At 39.3% G+C, this 19,616-nt stretch overlaps 1 protein-coding gene across 1 annotated transcript in view; it reads right to left on the reverse strand.

Annotated features, from left to right (window-relative positions):
* The window catches only part of ARFGEF2 (ARF guanine nucleotide exchange factor 2), a 38,450-nt gene extending 19,846 nt beyond the window's left edge, over positions 1-18,604 (reverse strand). The window contains exons 1-18 of the mRNA XM_069805762.1: positions 18,284-18,604; positions 12,132-12,162; positions 11,227-11,350; positions 10,372-10,518; positions 9,430-9,609; positions 8,778-8,997; positions 8,023-8,094; positions 7,586-7,734; positions 7,050-7,180; positions 6,268-6,502; positions 5,904-6,003; positions 5,538-5,677; positions 4,358-4,466; positions 3,643-3,844; positions 2,770-2,881; positions 1,969-2,174; positions 961-1,045; positions 698-869 (exon numbers count right to left, since the gene is read on the reverse strand). Of these exons, the coding sequence (XP_069661863.1) occupies positions 698-869; positions 961-1,045; positions 1,969-2,174; positions 2,770-2,881; positions 3,643-3,844; positions 4,358-4,466; positions 5,538-5,677; positions 5,904-6,003; positions 6,268-6,502; positions 7,050-7,180; positions 7,586-7,734; positions 8,023-8,094; positions 8,778-8,997; positions 9,430-9,609; positions 10,372-10,518; positions 11,227-11,350; positions 12,132-12,162; positions 18,284-18,422 (2,554 nt within the window). The 5' untranslated portion in view covers positions 18,423-18,604. The remainder of the gene's footprint in view (positions 1-697; positions 870-960; positions 1,046-1,968; positions 2,175-2,769; positions 2,882-3,642; positions 3,845-4,357; positions 4,467-5,537; positions 5,678-5,903; positions 6,004-6,267; positions 6,503-7,049; positions 7,181-7,585; positions 7,735-8,022; positions 8,095-8,777; positions 8,998-9,429; positions 9,610-10,371; positions 10,519-11,226; positions 11,351-12,131; positions 12,163-18,283) is intronic.
* Between the last annotated feature and the right edge of the window lie 1,012 nt (positions 18,605-19,616).

Raw genomic sequence — 19,616 nt, forward strand, 5'->3', positions numbered from 1 at the left:
CAAAACAATTTCATTGCTATTTTGATCTAGGAGACTTGCAAATAGCATGGAAAACACTGAAAAAAACACTATGCTGAAGACTCAGAAGTCACTGATTTGAATTAAATCAATACCAGTTATTCTGAGTAAAAGCAGAGTACAGCTGGGGATCCTGGTTTCTAGTGAACACTACATACAGAAGTCCTCATTTGGTCTAGATGAGGATAGGTGACTACAGACCATGACAAACTCTCTGATCGCTCTCTTTTTCAAACATTATCACAAGGACTGTGGCACTTACCAGCCTCTGAACTATGACGTGCTACTGATAGGGAGACAAAAAAACCCAACACAAAACAAAACCCCCCATGTTGTCTAGCACATAAAAACAAGAAGTTAACTTGCAAAGTAAGTGCCACCTTCAGCTATTCTACCATCTTCCCCCCACACTTCCGTTTCAAAAAAAAACCCCAAATCTAGTTTCCAGTGCCTCTCTGCAACGGTGCCAGATGCACTTACACAGCTATGTTTCCGTCACAGCATTGTTACTTAACTGAGCCAGTTTCATTCCAAATATCTATACTAGCCATTCTGAAAGTAATTTATGTACTGCACAACACATTTTCAAAAAGGGATCTGAACTCCCACTACACCATCCTGAAAGTTACTGCAATAGCTCAAGAGCACTGTGGTCTTTCAGTTTCTAGTTCCTTCTTACTTGGTTTACTACACTTGGTTGTAATTGCATATTCTTTTGTCTCTTTCATTGCAATTTTCTTTCCTTCTATTTCTTCATAGATTGTGGATAAATACTCTACTGGCAGGTCTTTACTGTCATTGATTCCTCGATTCATTTTAATGTATTGCTCCTTTGTCATTTTATTCTTTACCTGTAAAAAAGAATGGAAGTTAGATATCAGATTTTGAATGCAAGTTTCAGGGAAATTTGAACCTCTACAAGTTTGCTTTTTTAATTTCTACCTGTGGACTGTGCAAGTCTGTAGTCAGCATTATAATAGAGTATGCCAAAACATAGGCAGTGTCAGCACTAGCAAATAGTGTTTGCCTAAGGGAGGAAAAAAAAACAAAACAGATTTTTAGAGCCCTAATTCCTCAATCCATTAACTCTATTTCTACATGCAAGAAAAACACCCAGAAGTGCTATGCATTCAACCAAAGAGCTAACAGAGCCTGAAATGAGTCTTTAGAAACGCATTTTAAAGGTGTTTTAAAATGCAAATAAAAAGGGAAATAATATAAAAGCATCTTCTTCACAATGTTGAAAACTAGCAATGACTGGAATTTTCAAGTACCTTCCAAAAAGATTATACATTATCCTTTTTTGGGTAATCCTACAAAAGGTAAAGAACAGCTTATTTTTCACTCCCAGGGTTTCATAAAGAACTATACAAAACCAACCCAGTGAGGCACCAACTGGACTGAGGAATAGGAACCAATTAAGCCTGAACACCTAGTTAAACTTCAATGCTAGTTTATTACATTAGAAACAATAGCAACACTGCCTTCTTGACGCCAAATAACATATATACATTTTGTTCAACGTCTAACAGGCAAACAAAAACATGTGTAACATCTTATTAGCTATTTATGCCATATATTTTGAATTTTATCAATTGCTACTTCTTATTACTGTTGTTTACACTTGACTGATCTACATTTGTTTTAAAACAGAACAGCTTATACAGAGACAATTGAACATACTTAGGGCATTCCTGTTCCAATAATTCATTCTAGCAAGTATTTCGGATTTAATGAAATGCCAGCACTGGGATACTTTCTACTCAAAGTTTCCATTTCACCTAGCTGCTGAAGAGGGTCAGCACCTGTATTAGCAACAAGATCTGCTCCTCACGCAAGTCTGTAGAAGTTCCTGACCTAGTATGAGTGCGAGCTGCACCTTGCCCCTAACGGCCACAAACAATATAGCCATTCTTCAGCCACTTCTCCAATACAAAGGTTTTGAATTACCGTTGGTTGCATTCAATATATCTAGCAGCAAACTTCTCCATTAATCTATCAATCTTCTGGGCTTCACCTGGCAGACGAAAACCTTCCAGAAATATACGCAGAGCAGAGACAAAGTCTTTTCCACAGAAATCAAGCTGGTCTACATAAGCGTACATCACTTCCTTGTTAAACTTGTTGCTTTCCCCAAGAAATTCCCCTACCTGAGTCTAAAAACACAAGAGACCGTTATTAGTGTGTAATCCAACTGCCAACTTTGCAAGAAAATTTATAGTACAAGAATTGCACAGCTGCCAGTTTTGTAAGACTGATACACTTCACTGAGCAGGCAGCGCAACCGTTAGAGGGATGACAAGAAACCAGTGTCATTAGAAATGCCTTTAGTCTGCATATTCTTGCTTCCCTCACTTCCCAAGGCAAGATCTGCATTACTGTAGAGCCAAGGAAAGCTGAACTTGTGCCCAATTTCACATGCAGAAGAGAATGCTTTGCCACTGCAGTACATTATATTCCTTTGCTGGCAAGATACTACTAATGCAGATATAGATAAAATGCATGTTCCCATTTATGGGGAATCCCTTCAGCACCTTATTGTAAAAACACAGCTACTTCACTAAAAAGCCTGGGACAGCAAGTAAATAGAAAGTAGCGTTGGTATTAAGTACCTTCATTAGAACCCTTACACCTTCAGTTATCTATTAATGAAATATGAACTGAAGAGTGAGTGCATACAGACATCAGAAGAGAGGGGAGAAGATGATAGGGGCAAAAGTATTCATTATCTTATGTTGCATGTCATCTTACAGAACAGAGGCGTTCTTCTTGGTGCAAAAATTGTGCAATGTCCTCTGCTGTAGTGCCAAGCATTCCCTGTTCCTGTAGATATTGTATTCCTCTCTTTGGTTTTTTATTAAACCTATTCAGACAAAAACATGGGGAAATTGAGACATACAACTGAAAAACATCACAGCCTATAAAATTTTAGTTTTATAGAGCCCTTCTGAACCAAAGATTCTGTGCTGTAGCTCTGTATCTCTCTTTTCTAGTTAGAAAAAAGTCAAAGAACAGTTAATACATTTGTTGCACATATCACTCCATAGGCTACATCTCATAAGGTACACTGAGTTGCCGATAAGCTTAAAAGTTATTGCTGGAAAACTTACTTAAAAACTGACCTTTTTGAAATATGAAAAATTAGAGAATTTCTATGAAATGTTAAAAATGTTGCTGTTTAAGACCTTCTTATAGCATTTACAGACATAAAGATCTTCAAACTAATGAAAAAGTAGTAAGGTATAGCTCGACAATGATTTAATTCTCCAAACTCAATGAAAGACAACAAATGGTGTAAGAGCTGTAAGACAACATTAAGCCTGCCTGCTCAAATCAATTTCTTCCTAGGTATACACACACTTTCCTCTCTTATGTGGCTGAACCAGCACAAAGGAAAGCTGTGAAACCACCCTCCACTCCACCCAAGATTTTACTGAATTCCTTTTAACTACAATAGCCTCCAGTGTTAGCTTTTGACAACAGCAGGCAAGAGTCTTCAGCATTAAGATCAATTTGTAAGTGTCCCTAAAGGTTTGACGGTGTAAGACCATAAGAAACAATACTGTTGTATGCACAGGTTTTTTTTATTAGTGAACTTTTATATTCCTGTCATACTGGACTTACAGTTCTATCCCATGTTCAATTATTTCCTTTTGTTGCTTGATGACTTCAAATTGCTCAGGATCATCTGGGACAGCAGTCTGGGTACCAACACTTCCAACTCCTGATGACACAGTGGAGTCCAAGGAACTGACACTACTCCGTCTCCCTCCACTCTCAAGGCATTTACCTTCAGCCACTTCCTGTTCAGATTGTTTATATGAACCTATTTATAAATAGGGCAAGACTTAAGTTATCCTGTTCAGTCAAAAGCTTTTAGTTACAAAACTTTTTAGTAGAAATTTATGAGTCAATATTTTTATTTTATCACGTATACTTTTTGGCAGTCTACACTACATGAAGATGCTATATTGATGCAATTCTAAAATAATCCAATGAAAGGCAGAGAAGAGCAGCAGCAGCTGCTATGGAGAAATTGTGCTTCAACTTAGTAACTGCAAGATTTGTTACATGTCTTGCTCTACATAAGCCAACTTTTATAGTGTAGACAGTGGCCTGGCTACAGCTCTTAAACAGAACCTGGTTATTTGAACCAGACAGTTGGAGAGTTGGTTACTGCAACAGCATTAACAATTGTTTATAAAATACTTCATTTGTATAAACAAATCATTATGTAAAAACATAGCATCCACACTTCTGGAGCAGCTTCTAAACACTGAATAAACACAAGCACAAACTTATTAAACAAAATAGTCTCTCCATAAGGAAACAATCTTACCCAAGCTAGCCTGATGATTGGGGTTCACATAGAGGTCTTTGCTCCATTCTACCATACATTTTAAAATAGAAACCAAACATTCAAGTCCTTTTTTCCTCAGGCTTAGTTCCTTCAAAAAAAAAAAAAAAAACAACTCACCCAAACAAAAAAAACCAAAACAACAACAAAAACCCCAAAGCGTTATATATATGTCCACAAGTTTTTAGAAGGCATTACATCACACCATTCAAACCTTAGAAAGTTCATCAGTTAGGGAGAATCTATTGGTTATAGGAAGTTTCTGCCCCTTGACTGTTTGGGTTGGATACATCCAGGCCAAAAGCAACCATAACCAGACTGACACACGCATTCCAGCTGCTTTAAGCAGGTGGTCTATTGACAACTGATGAGCACAACCAACAAGCAATATACACCAAATCCTACATGCAGCCCATTTGTTGTATGAATGATTATGACCATCCAGTAAGTCTCTATAGTGTCAGATCTCTCCACAAGCAAGACAAGCATCTTGCTACCTTAGCTGTACAGTAAACAGTTCTATTCAAAATCTGAAACAAAGGTGTCCTGGTTTTTACTTCCATTTTCTGGTCAAAGGACCATCGGGGAGGAGGGAGAAGTGTGAGGTGCACTCAGTTCCGAGATAAACACTGGCACTAAGTTCACTTCAGCCCTGAAAGCCATTAGGCTGGGCTAGAAAAACAGTGCTGTAGGACAAGGCCAATACCAGAAATAACTCCTCCTGCTGAAAGCAGTCTATACTCCACCCTTCCTCTAATGACTGGGAAAGTATAATTTTAAAAATAAAATACTTGTGGTGTAGATACACAACAAAATGTTTGTGCAAAGCAAACACAAGATGAAGCTACTGCTGGTTCATATACCCCAGAAGGGAAGTCATTTGAGTAAGGCAGAGAAAGGCTCATTTGCTTCTCTCTCCCATGGCAGACCAACAAAAGAGCCCAGAACCAGCCAGCGTCACAATGCAAATATACATCAAAATCACAAAGTAAATTAATCATACTGCTTCAGCATCCAGTTGCAAAATTGGCTAACTAATAAAGTAAGCAACATCAGTACATTAAGGACAACATGAACCACTGGAAATATCAATAATGATGCAGAGACAGCACCATTTATGGAAAAAAAAAAAGTACCTTACCTTCAAAGGTGTTTTTCTTACCTGTAAAGGCGTCATTCCCAACTCATGCCCACTTCGTCCCTGCGCGATTTTGGACAAATCATTTACAAGGCGTTCAAATATATTAGCAGCGTTTAAATCACAATCATAGTTAACATAAATATCCACTACACACTGGGCATCTTGAAAATAAAAGAAAATGCAAGTATTAGGATTCAGTGTAATAGCATTTTTAAAAGGAATCAGCCAGTTGGAGCAGGCAGTGGGGACGAATCCAGACATTTAACCCAAGCACTACAGGATCAAATTCAATTTTTCACACTTAAACATTACACGTGGCATTTGCCTTCAAAGTCATTTTCATCTGCTGCCAGAGGAAGTGACTGCTTTTCACAACAATGGAAATACCTGCACAAATTCTAGTTAAAGTCTGAATCACCATCCACTTGTGTTCAAAGGAGCTTGAAGAAGTCTCTAGAATATTCAGAAAGATCTCTTTGAAGAAAACCTGCAAAATAAATGAGGTAAAGGACTTGATGATCCTAAACTTATTAGAACCATGCCAAATGTACAAATTCTTTTCTATTCAGTAATTCCTCTTGAAGAGTATCATCTCATGCATATTAGAATTTGAATACAATAGTAATATACTAGTTTAGTAAGCAAACAAAACTAAGACATTGACTTCTATCTTCCAGCTGGCATTTTATCATTACAGTATTTTTATTTGAGAACTAGAGCATCATACAAATGCTAGATAAAAGTCTCTCACCTCAATCTGCATTTTCAAATGGGTCTTAAAATTCGAAAGCAGCGTGAGAAAGATGGCAAGAGAGAGCTCAAATACATCAGGAACAGAAGAGACTCCATTTTTAGATAATGCTACACAAAGATATTGCTTGATTGCATTGATGAACATTTCATGTGTCCTGAAAACTGGACCAGCATTCTGCAGTACCGACAGAAGAAGCTGGAGAGACACTATCTTAGAACGCAATTCATGGGATCTAGAAAAAATTCAAAATTAAATATATTTTTATTACATTTCTGAATACATACTTGTATTCAGCATGACCACTATGGCATTTCTTCCACATCAAGAAGAAACGACTGCTCTTTAATTCATTTCAAGGCACGGCACAGGAGGGGTGGAAATCAGCCTGCAAGTGATTTTGGACAACATCTACCATCTTAATTTGGAGATTTTCCAGGAGATTTTCTAGTCTAAGATTAACATCTTAGACTAGAATAATAGATGCAACTCAGTGCTACTAAGACACATTCTCCCACTCCCCCATCAAAAACCCACAAATACTATAGTCAAGGCCACTTCAACTGATAAGATTAATAAGCCTGTTACAAAAAACCCCCACAACCCTCAAGTATTAAGTTTTTGATAATATGAAGCAAGTTTCAACCCTAGATTCATCAAACTAATTGAAATAAGGGCCTGACAGGTGAATTCTGAATACTTGTTTTACTATACAGCAGCTACTTAACTGTCTCCGAAAGCTACCTGAAAAGGATAATGTGTAATAACTACAGTCTCATTACTTGGGATCTGGTGGTCCATCACCAAGTGGCTTCATTGAGAGCTTGCACAACGACCTGAACACAAGGAAGGCATCCTTTTGTAGAACATGGGAAAATTTGGAAGCAGCTTGATGTCCAGATACATCTGTTTCCTTGAGAGCAAGAAACACATTAGATAGTCAGTGAGAGAAAGGAACAGAGCAATTAAGAAGATTCCACAGCTCCTCTGAGAATTAGCTACAGATTAAGAAAAAACTGTACATTTGGCAAATTTTAAACTAAACCTGAACCTGCAGGTAATCTGGATCTTTTCACACATGTTGACAGACTCTTCCCCTCCACCCCCACCCTGTATTAAATACAAATAACATAATTTTGGAACAGTTGTTTTCAATATCTACTTAAATTGCAGTTGCTGCTTCCTTTTTGAAGCTAAGCAGGACACATACATTAAAGCTTCTGTCCCTTCCCTCCCCAAATTCCCACTGTATTAGTTGGCATGATAAAAACATATCGCCTTTCCTAAATATACATTAGCATCCAGTGAAGTTATTTACCAGATTATCAGTGGAGGAAACAGATTGCCTGTCATCTGGAATCCCGTTTGTTTGTACATTTTCATTACTAGAGCCAGAAAGAGCAATATCAGCAGTCTCTAATGCAGGTGGAGCCTTAACTGTTTCTGTTACTTGCTTTTCTTCCGCCACTAAATGGGAAAAAGCAAAATCGATTAAAATCGCCCATTAAGCTTTTTTATCCCATGACTTTGTGAAGCTCTACAACTAAGCAGAACAGAAGCAGCACTGGTAAACTAAAGTTTCTTGGCTACCAGCAAAAGAAGAATATTGAAACAATAAAAACCTGTTCTTACTGCCTTAGTAGGTATTCTTGACAAGATACTTAGTAACGAAAAGAACTTCCATGCTTTTATAATCACAGGAATAAAAGTTTGGCAATACACATGCATCTATTTTACTTTAGAAGATTTTGCTACCTTTCACAGCTGATGTGACCACATCTTCCAAGATGCCTTTAACCATTTCATTTCCTCCATCAGTTGTTTCCTCTAATGAAACACACAAAGAGATAATTTTCAATTTAGTACTTTTGTTTAGGAAGAAGATGGAAAGGAGATACATGACAGAAGCAGAAGGTTTAAAAATTAAAGATTTTCTTTAGTAGTTCTCCTCTAAAGCCATTTCCAAGAAGTCATACAAAAACATTCATTGATATTATTTCCATTGTTTATAATAAAACACTTATATTTTTAATGCAGTGACTTTGTCATTTGCATTTATCAGCTGTTATGAACTTTTAGTTCTGGAATACCCTACGTTCCTAATTTGGATACAGTATATGCTTATAATAAGGTCTTCATAATACACATTATTTTTACCACAGGACTTCAATTACCTGAAAGCAATTCTGTCACTTCCCGTGTACCGTGATTATTCTTTTCCTTTCCTTCCCATTTATCAACCTAATCAAGTCAAATCCCATTATAATTCTATATACAAAAACTATATATAGTTGCACTAGAATTCTAGGGAAAACATGAGCCTTTCTTCAATGGTTATAACGTTGTAGACAAGCTAAGGATGGTCTGTATACTCTGAATAACTACTGAGAAAACGCAAGCATGAGTTGAGCCATTATCCCCAGTCAGTTCTCCCCAAAATAGCCTAAAAGAGCATTTTCCAATAGGAACATTGTAACCGAAAGCAATAGACACAACCTATTCTCGTTCACCTGATGCTGAAAGAGTCAGATCCTGCTCCAACTTCACGTCTCCATTTTCTGCCCTCTCAGGCTCACCGTTTGTTAATTCCACACTTACAGGAACAGTGGGTTTGCCTTCCTGATAGCCATGCTTTAACTGACCAATCTTCGGAGACTTGGACACCACTTGAATTGCAGGAGACTGGGATTTTTGCTGATTTGTTTTTTCTATTTCTCTGGATTCTTGTATCTTGAAAAACCAATATGAAAAAGTTAATCTAAGGCACAAAACATAATGGAAAACAGGTATCTCTGATGACTGATGTTCCTTTGTGAATTCACGTGTTAACAAGAAAAACAGTGAGGATATCATTTGGCCAGTCAAATTAAAAAGATGCTCTTCATGCTTAATTTAAAAGCATCCCATCACTTTTTTATACAAAGCCATCTGGCAGAAAGTACAGTGTGAAACCTTGTTATCAGCAAAAAGCTTCATATTTTATTTTTAATCAGTCAGTATGCTTCAGTATGCTTCACTGCAGGATTTGACTTTTTTTTAAAAATTACGAATCAATAGATATCCAACTACAATGACAAACCCATTAAAAATAATTATAAAAAAGTTTTCTGTTCATTTTTCAAGCCTAAACATTTGAGATGAGCAAAAGTAACAGTTACGTACAGCTTGATTTTCCATCCGTGTAAAAATGACATTTAACATCTGCGTAAGGGTAGCTTTGGCAGTTGTCTGATTAATAAGATTTTTACTGGCCAGATAGATGTTGTAACAGGTTCTAACAGTCTGAAGAATTGTTCCTTCATGGATTTCTATATACGGAGATGTTACTGCAGTGAGGAGAGCCTGAAAAAGTCCATAGCACAGTAAAAATGAAATCTAAGCAAGTAGGCAGCAATACACTTCATGCAGGTCTTCCATAATAATCACTGGGTTTGTTATGAAACACATGTACCTGTTTATAAGACTTTGCAAGGAACTTCTAGTTCTCTGAAACAAGATTTTAAATCAAAGAAAGTTTAACAGAACTTCCACATATCTCTGCTCTCTCCTGAGCTGTTCAAGTGTTTTATCACAACTAGTTTTCCACTAACGGAGATACTCCACCTCCACATGAAACAGTTATCATTATATTCTATGGCTTAATTTCTGTGAAAAGGCTAATTGCTCTACACCACCATCAAATTAGATTACTAGCAGGTACACCGATTTCCAACCTTGGTCTTGGTAGCCCAAGTAGATTTCAGAACCAGAACACACACCACTAGGACTACTATGCTTCGTTGAGAGCATATACTGCAGATGGGCTAGAGCAGCAGGCCATGATACTGCATCAGAGTTACAGTGCCTTCAGCTGAAGGCTGATAGCAATTCATTGGCCTAATGAATGTGGGCTAGTTATTCCCTTATGTTCTGCTTCACCAAGAGGAAATACATTTCACATACCAAGTCTGACCTGGTGACAGCCTCCCTAAATTCAATGACATATCTAACAGTGTAAGAAATGGAGAAACTGGGCCTTAAGTAGTGCTTCACATTAAATTTTTTTCAGTTACAATATCAGAGAAAGCAAATTAACATTGCACCAAACTGAACCAAATAAAATACCTTAATTATCTGCAACTGTACTCCTTCATCTGTTTGAGGACCCTGAAAGCAATTGCAAATGGTTTCAACTATTCGGTCAATCAGTCGTTTCCCAGGAGCTCCACTGTCTGGAGCATTGCCAGTGATATGTCCATACGCAATGAGTTTCTGCGTAGAAAGAATGCAGGTTAGAAAACCGTATACTGTTAACTAAAATACAGTAAGTACATCATAAAAAGGGGGGTTTAGACAGTATACCTCACTTAACCAGTTTTAACACAAAAATTTAACACCATCAATAGTCTGGCTATCAAATACTTGGACTGTTCACACATCTAGACAAAACAAATTTAGTAAGTGATACATAAGCTTTTTCCACCCAGACCTATTGTAACCAGACAAAATTTTTTATCATCAAACTTTGTACCTATTAACAACAGAAAGGTTCTGCCCTTAAGGTGAATTTGTTTCTTCTGTAAGAATCTAAGGAGGATCAAGGTAGAAAGACTCCAGAGTTTGACCTCCCATCACATCAGCACTACAAGAAACACCACGGTAAATATTCCTTTTAGAGCACCACAGATGAAACATCTTTACTGAATAATGTAAGCATTCATGAGTTTCAATAAAGGCTTGGTTCACTATAAAACAACACACACACATTTCTGACTTTGACAAGATGCGCTGTCAGCCCAGTCTGATAATAACCTATTTTGCATGGTTTATGCATCTAGGTAGCCATAGTGGGTATCTTCACCACTGTATGTACTCAGGACAGTATTACTTCTTCACTCTAAGAATGCCAACATCACACAAGATTTTTGTAACTGCATGTTTCTCCATTTCACTCTGTCCAAGTTTAAACAGAACAGTTACCTGTAAACAATCCAGTGAAGTACTGACAATGCGTGGAGACTTTGACTGGCAGGCCAGTTCAAACGGGAGGAAATACTTATCTGCTTCAATGAAGTTTGCTTTTGGTGGAGCAGCAGTGCCTTCTCTAGGTCAGATAAGAAGGGTTATTAATTCTTCTAAACATGTATATCACAGCAAACTACGCTTCCTCCTTTTCTAAATTTAAAGCTGAATGGTACATAGCAGCATACAAATGTAATGCAAGTTTCTCTCACACATACTTTTTAAAGAAAGTTCAGCTTTCTTTAAAAATCAGTATCACATCTTAACTTTTTCATATATTCTTAAACTTAACTCTTCCCTCACTACACTCCAACACAGTCCCGCTACCTGAAATACTGGGAACTCCTACACAACTTAAATGATAAATCTATCAAAGTTATTCTGAATTAATTAAACAGGGGCCATATGATTACTAAGCAAAGAGAAACACATTGGGGGCTCATTTTAAATCACAGCAGAGTGCTGGAAAAGTGTTTTAAAATTTGGATTTAAGTAATATTTAAATTGGTATTCTTGATCTAGGTAGTTAAGAGCATATACTGTCAAACAGAGGACACCTATTGCTCTTTATGATCTCCTATCAGGCTATATTAAGCCCAGTAAAAGGAAGTGAAAAACTAGCATCTTTTAGAAATTTTGCAATTTTTTCATAGTGAAATTCAGAGGCAGTTATGGCTTCAGTACCCACATCCACAAACATTGTGCAACTGGAGCACATGGGCCATATCATGTTTTCAGCAGAAAGGTGTGTAACTGGATATTCACAAATTCATTGCCATAATGTATATACACTCTTACATTTCCACTATCAAATTATTCTGCTTGCTGTTTTATGGCATAGTTTACAGCAATTAATAATTTACCTTTGCTTTTCCAGCTCCGTTTTTATTTCATCTGGAAGAAAGAAAAAATATTCAAAGGATTTAACACCCAACATAAGTTATCGTTATCAATAACACAAATAAGGAAAAATCCAATAAAGCAAAGCTGTTTCAAACCAGAAGTCTTACACTTCAGTATTTGCTATTCCTTTCCTGTAACATCTTCAGCTTCAGAGATCGTGGACAGTTACACCATTTATTGGAAGGCATATCTCTCAACTTCTACATGAAAAGGCTAATTTTTCCAAACATTCTTAACAAGAGATATCCTTAGAAAACAGGTATAGTATGCAATTTTTATTCAAGAGTAAGTCTACATCAGAAAGCTCAGGTCTGCAGAAGTCTAAGCCACTGCATAAACCATTAGTTCAATGCATCAGACCTTCCTGTTAACTACAATGCTAATTAGCCTGTTTTTCTTAAACCTCACAATATGACATCAGCTGAACAAACTCCCAATAGATAAGAAATCTTAAATGCATGGTGTCATTTTGCCAGCAGAGCTTTTTTTTTTTTTTAATTACATTTTTAAAGGGAGCTTCTTATAAAACTAAATACAGGAGGGGGGGGGGGGGGGAAGTGTTTCTTTCTCATTTCTATTGCATACAGCAGCAAATCCCAAAGATGCTAGTATGGCTTTTTGAGGATTTCTAAAATGTCACCATGGTGCACAATACAGACCACAACTGCACTACACCAGACATGGCATAAGCGCATACTGTGAAAACTGACAAAAAATATCAATAACAGCACATGCAGTAAGGCTGCACAGCTACAACCATTTGTAACACCATGTGGAATCCTGTCCATTGCACACTATTTCACACATCTGCAAATTATCATGCCTACAAAACTTGTTGCAACGGCAAAGTTATTAGAAACTGATCATTCACTCAATACTTGTTCTCCACAACTCTGGAGAGGCACCATTGTCTGGGATTAGATGTTCAGAGTTCAGATGATTTCAGTGCTGCCTGTGAACATCAATAATTTCTAATGTCTCAGAAGCATAAATACACAAAACATACTAACAAACAAGGACTGTAACAAACATGTTACAGGTTTTTGCACTGTCCTGTTGTTCAATGAATGTTGCAAGAATTAATCCTTGCAGAGTATGCCTATTTTGTAACATTAGTACCCCTATTTTGTAGGGAAAATGGAAGCAAAATGTGGAGGAAACCTGTGTAACTGCAAGCTGTGAGTGATAAGCTAAATCCAGGACTGGGACTTGCTATTCTGTCTGCCATAGTCATCAATGAAAGCCAACATAGTGAGCAGTCGAGAAAGAAGTAGTATGACATCCGTTAGCAATAAGTAATGTAACAAGAACTGAAGGAACATTATCCACCGTATAGCCAACAAAAGAACACACAACAGAAATATTGACAAGTCTTAGCCTTAAGGAGACATGATCGTGCCCATCTTCACTGATAGTTATATTAGATCTTGCATTGGAAAAATATGTAAGAACAGCATCCCGTATTAGAACAATGACAACTTCACTCTCAGAAATACTCCATAAAGTAATAAATAAATAAATCTAACCAAGGCTTGACCAAGTTCCCCACAATTTTATTTAATAAAGGCTTTTCTAAAGCCATATAAAAATATCTGCACCACAACAGTATTTTAATAGATAATGCTGGCAGAAAAGAATAAATGAAAGGACAAAAGCAAGTTACAGGCATGCTTCTGCTACTGATTGCATCAAAATAGTTTGGAAGTCTGCACATTTTAAGTGCTCATTTGGTGGTCTGACCACTGAAAGTGAGTGAAACAGAAATTGTTGCCTAAATGAAGTCTGTTGCCATGATCAGCTTGCCAAGCCCTGACCAGGCACAGGCAGCTTCCAGAAACCTACTGCCACTGTCACTCTCCTCTTCCAGTCATAGGATTAAGGGGCACAGCTAAATTCCCTGCCACAGCTACAGAACACAGTCTGAATTTTGGCCAATGTCTGGTCGTCACAGCACAACACTGTCCCTTCACTTGGTGTTTTTAGTACTTGAGCTACCTACTACTTCTAAGGCCAGAATGTATCAGCATACATCGTATCTACTTCAATCAGAAACATCTTCAACTCTGGGCACTATGTGTGCTGCCCGCTCAATGCAAGCCTTTCAGCATTCCTGCCAGGCTACACAACTGGAATAACAAGCAAGGCCTTGCAGCAATTTCTTCCAGAGCTTCTGGCCATAATAAAAGCAGGATGAAGCTCATGCTGAAACTAACTGCCTTTCTACATTAGATGGATGGTTTAAGTTTGCTCATATTGAAAACCATATATTAAAATGGAGGAAATAATTGTCTGCCTGCAATTAGATACATCCTATGTTAACATGCAATCAAGTTTGTTTCAGTGGAAGCAAACTAGTTCCTGCGCAGAAAATGGCATAGCTTGCGTTCGCACAAGGACACATGCAATGTCTTTCCATAGCATGTTAGAACACCAGACAGCAGTGCCAGTACAAACACAGGGAGCAGCAGCAAAAGCTTCCCTTCCCCCAAACCAGTAAAGTCTACTGCATTGCTTAATTCCAGGCTGCCTTAAACTTAAATAAAAAAAAAACCCAACACCCACATTTATTGATTCTATCGATCTATAGAGAACCCTTTAGAAAAGGCTGCCACAATGAAGCAACGCTACCTCCTCTTTGCCCCAGTGTTCTCAAAACTTGCTAGCCAAGAGGCTACTAAACTAAGAAACACAAACTTTAGACATCTGTCATTTATATCCAGGGACTTCTTAAACACACAACTAGATTCTTAAGTGAAGGCATGATTTAAGAGATTATTTTATTAAACTCATTAACAAGCTAACTAAACAAATTCTGTTGTTTACAAAGCTTGAAGATATGTACGTGGCAGTCAAAGAAGGTCACATACCCAGGTTGCCTGCACAGTATGTCATTAAAAACAGTCCTAATAGGGCAAGAGTAATAGTTTATATGAGACACCCAGGCACACCATTAGCATTAGACCAATATGAACTGCTGTGATACACACTGTGTTCCACTGTAAATTTTTCAGGATTATTTCAGTAGATTTACTAAGAATCATGTGTGCCTAGACCTCCATGTGAATGCTTATTAAGCAGCTATTTTTATACAATACACTGGTTGTCTGTTGAAAACAAGTTTTCTTAAAAACAGTTTTCTAAAGCAGAGCAGAACAGCTGCTCTGTTTAAAAACCTCAATTTCTCCCAATCTCTCCTGGGGCTTACTGGCACCAAGAGTACAAGATACAACTGTTACACCTACTGATGAAGCAAGAGACTGAATGAAGGAATCTATTCAAACTCTGCTTACTCAACATTAACACTGTGTATTTCAAAGGAGGGGGTGGACAGAGCAAAAAAAACCCACCCCAAAACACCACTGGGAACCGATTTTGTTTGTTTTCTTCAACACTTCTTGTGTTTACATCCCATTTGAGCCTATGTTACTTCTCATTTCTACAAAATCATGACAATATTTTGCAGTCCAAAACTACACAGTATTAGTCCAGTGAAAGGTATACTACTGGGAAAGGAAGATAAAAAAGGGTAAGAACAGTTTAAAATTAGAACGATTAAAACAATTAGAACAGATTAAAATTAGAATGAAAGAATACCTATACTTCCTACATAGGAATGACAACAATTTTCAGTAGTAATTTACTTAAGCTCTCAGGAGTTGAACACATTCAAAACAATAAAGAACCCATGTAAAAGAAAACAAGAGCATCATTCCCTCAGTTAGAAATATATTTCTCTGTCTCACCAAACAAAAAATTTAAAGCATATGTAATTAGCAGAAACACTACTGCAGTAACACTACAGCAGAGATTGTAGAAATAGTTGCAGGTTAATTTTTATTAGATAGTTGTAGAATAGACCAGTTCCTCTCTATTTAGAAAAAAAGATGTATCATAGACTTCCCTAGTACCAAGAGCAGGTATCATTTACACATGACCCGTGCCTGTGTTGACTGGTTTATAAATGGTACAATACCTCCACACTCCATTAAAAGGACCATTGTATAAATAAGACAGCACAGCAAATGGAATTTAGTGAGAAGCAGAAAGAGATTATTTGAAGTATGACATGGAAAAAAGAAAAAAAGAAGACAACAGCTGACACAATTACCAGTTTCATAAAGTTAACTTCACATTTCTCTCAAACTGAATTAATTTTACTCAGAGTTAACTGGACTTTTTTATTATTACTCAAAACATGGAAGCTTCTTTCATCCATAACAGTTTGTGTAGATTACAAAGTCTGGCCTGAATTGCTCAGACTGCAAGTAATGTTCTTCCCACATTTCCTAGCATATTTACTATTGCACAGGGCTTGATAATTAGAGCTAACACTTTTGAAACTGAAGTCATAGTCTTAGTTAGTATAAAGTATAAGCTTAATTAAGCTTAAGTGTATGTAAGTAAAACTGATTTTTTCATTTCAGTAAAAAAGAGCTTAACCTAAACAGAATGAAGTTTGGGGGGGGGGGGGGGGGGGGGAATCACATGTAAATAAAAGAAAACGCATTCATGTTGACAACTTAAAATGGTACAACATTCACCAAATACAACAGAGATCCTTTAGTACAGTAATCAAGGTCCTGCTATGGCAGGACGATTGGGCAACAGGTTATCTATTCATGCTGACCTCTGCTTTAGTCCAGGAAAGCACATGGACTTCTTTTTTCTGAGCAAGATTAACAAAAAATGTCCATCACCACAAGCATTAAACTACCCTCAAATGTACTGTACCTTAAAATATGCAGACATAGAATAGTTATAATCCAATATGCAAATGCTAATAGGTGGCTATTGCACAATACCCCTCTCCCAAAATCATAGTCTTTGATGTGTTAGCAAACTAGTCATCTTTCAAGAAAGTTCCCTTTCTCACCCTTTATTTACATAGCAACAAAACAGGTTCCCAGTTCTGTAAATGGGCTGGGTGCATGTTGGGGGAGAAATCAGGAAAAGGAAGTAAGTAGGAAAAGTAGTCTCTAACTGCTGGGGGCACACGTGTTATACTACTGCTCACAATGTCAACTTTTAATAATAACAAAAAATACCCTTCTATCTGGTTAGCTTTCTCTGGATATACTATCACTACAATTAGCTCCTACAAATTTCTTGAAGGTAAGGATTGTGGGAAGGAAGGTAAAAATGACAGCTATTTTTCAAGCTTGCTTTCGCAGGGCATTGGACAGAACTTGCATCCGCCTAGTTTCCTTGCATACTCAACCTGCCTTTTCTTCTGTTCTGGATACAGTAAATGTTCCCAAGTTAAAGGAAAAATATTGGTGCAAAGCAACTAAAACTGTAAGCGTTACATCACTTTTGCAAATTCAGAAAGGCCACAGAAAATTCCAACTGTAAGAGATATACTTTAGCTTTACCCAGTTTATTTTTTTCCCCTTCATGATATATGTTCCCAGAACTTTAACACAGAGACCTACATCATCAATTTGTACTTGCAGGGGCTTTCAGGACCAGTCCACCAACTTCACAAAAAGTATTTTCAGTTCTGCAAGACACCACAGGCATTGTATGTATTTGGCTACACTGCTAACAGTTTTTAGCCAGTCCAGCCACGAGCTGGAGATAAGATGTCAGAAGATTGCTAGTCCTGGAAGATCTGAGACTCCGCAAGTCGAGGGCCTTAAACAGCCAGTCTCCTAGTTCAAAACTTTACAATTAATTTTCTGAAAATTGGTTCTAAAGTGACAAACCCCACCCCCTTTTGCTTCATACCGAGACCAGAACTTAATAAAAGGAGATATCTGGGGGTTTTCCCCTCGTACTTGCTCGTCAGGTATCAGAGAAAGAACTTTCCCCCCACTCCAAAGTCCCGAGCTCAGCCAGGGCGGCGGCCGGCAACCTCCCAGCTGGGGGCCCGGGACTCGCTCGCTCCCCGCCGGGGATCCGACGTGGCGGAGGACACCAGCCGGAGCGGGGAAGGGTAACACCGCCTCCCACCCCCGCCGCACCGGGCGAGCAGGGATTCCTTCCCCCCCGCCGCCAGCGGGACCCTCTGTCATCCCCCCCCCAGGCCGGGGAGGGGTGGCGGCTCCCAGCCCGGCGGAGGCGGGGGAGTCCCGCGGGCCGGGCCGGGCCGGGCCGGGCCGGGCGGACTCACCCAGCGCCACCTGACAGGCTCTCCGCAGCTGTCCGTGCGGGGGCCGCTTCGCCTCCTTCTCCGCCAGGATCTTCTCCAGGGCCCGCGACACAAACATGCTCTTGGTGCGGGCGTCCTGCTCGCGGGCCGGGGGCTGCATGGCGGGGCGGCCCCGCCGCGGGGCAGGGAGGGGGGTCGCCGGGGCCGGCGCTCAGAGCCTGCGGCCGCGCCGCAACCCCACCATCCGGAAGAGACGCGCCTCCCTCAGCGGCTGCCACCCCGCCGCCGCCACGGCGCCGCCATATTGGCACCGTCACGTGACCCCGGCCACCACCCCCGCCTTCCCGCGACGACCTCCGACCCCTTCCGCGGTTGCCGACGGCGACCGGGCGGCCAGGGGTGGGCGGGGCTCGGGAGGGGGCGGGGCCGGGGCAGGGCCGTGGCGGGAGTCGCCGTGCGAGCGGGGGCGACGCGCCTCGTCGCTGAAAAACGAACCGCTGCCTGCAACTAAATCAAATTAACGCCACCTCCCCGCAGCTTCGGGCTTCTGGCGAGCTGCTGAGCTAGTTATGGGCCGTCCGTGTGCGTCGGAAACGCTGCTGTGTGCGGGTGTCTGCGGGCGGGGCCTGCGCCGCATCACCAGCTTCCCCGGCAAACGCGCTGGGCTCCTCCCCGCGTCTTAAAAAAATTGGCCCCTTTTCTTGTCCCTGCATTTTCTGGGGGCAAAACCCGACTAAATCCCTTGCTGTAATGCCAAATGCTTAAGTGGCAATCGGTCAGTTGCGTCTCGGGTACGAATTTCAGTATCGGTAAGAATTGAAAGTAGGTTACTGCTGCAATTATCTGTATTGATTAAGTTATAATTACCAAAAGGGAAGTCACGTTAATATAATACTCATTTTTATAATGCTTCTAATCTAAGCATCTCAACATTTGCATTATCACTGTTAACTTTCACGGAACGGGTCCTATAAAGAGGCACTAAGAAAGTACACGTGTAAAAGACCCAAAGTCGTACATTAAGAATCACTAAAAATTGAATTTCACGTCCGAGAAATTGAGTCTCCTTTAATAACCTTATGCCCAATTGCGTCTTCTCCCTTCACCCTTTGGCCTATGCGGTAGGGTACCTTACACCCAAAATAAAATTCTGGACTCTTTGAAAGCCGGTATAATCTTTGGAAATAATCTCTAGAGGTAATTTACTCCATTGACACCCTCCACCATAAGCTGGCAACCATCGCTGGGACGCAGCCATCTCTTCTATGTTGTTCCACAGTGGACTTAATCAAATTAAGATGACCGCATCTAGCTGAGAATACAGGGGCACATTAGATTGTAATTTTATTTCCTT

This window comes from Haliaeetus albicilla, chromosome 2 (assembly GCF_947461875.1).
Source record: "Haliaeetus albicilla chromosome 2, bHalAlb1.1, whole genome shotgun sequence".
Taxonomy (NCBI): Eukaryota; Metazoa; Chordata; class Aves; order Accipitriformes; family Accipitridae; genus Haliaeetus; species Haliaeetus albicilla.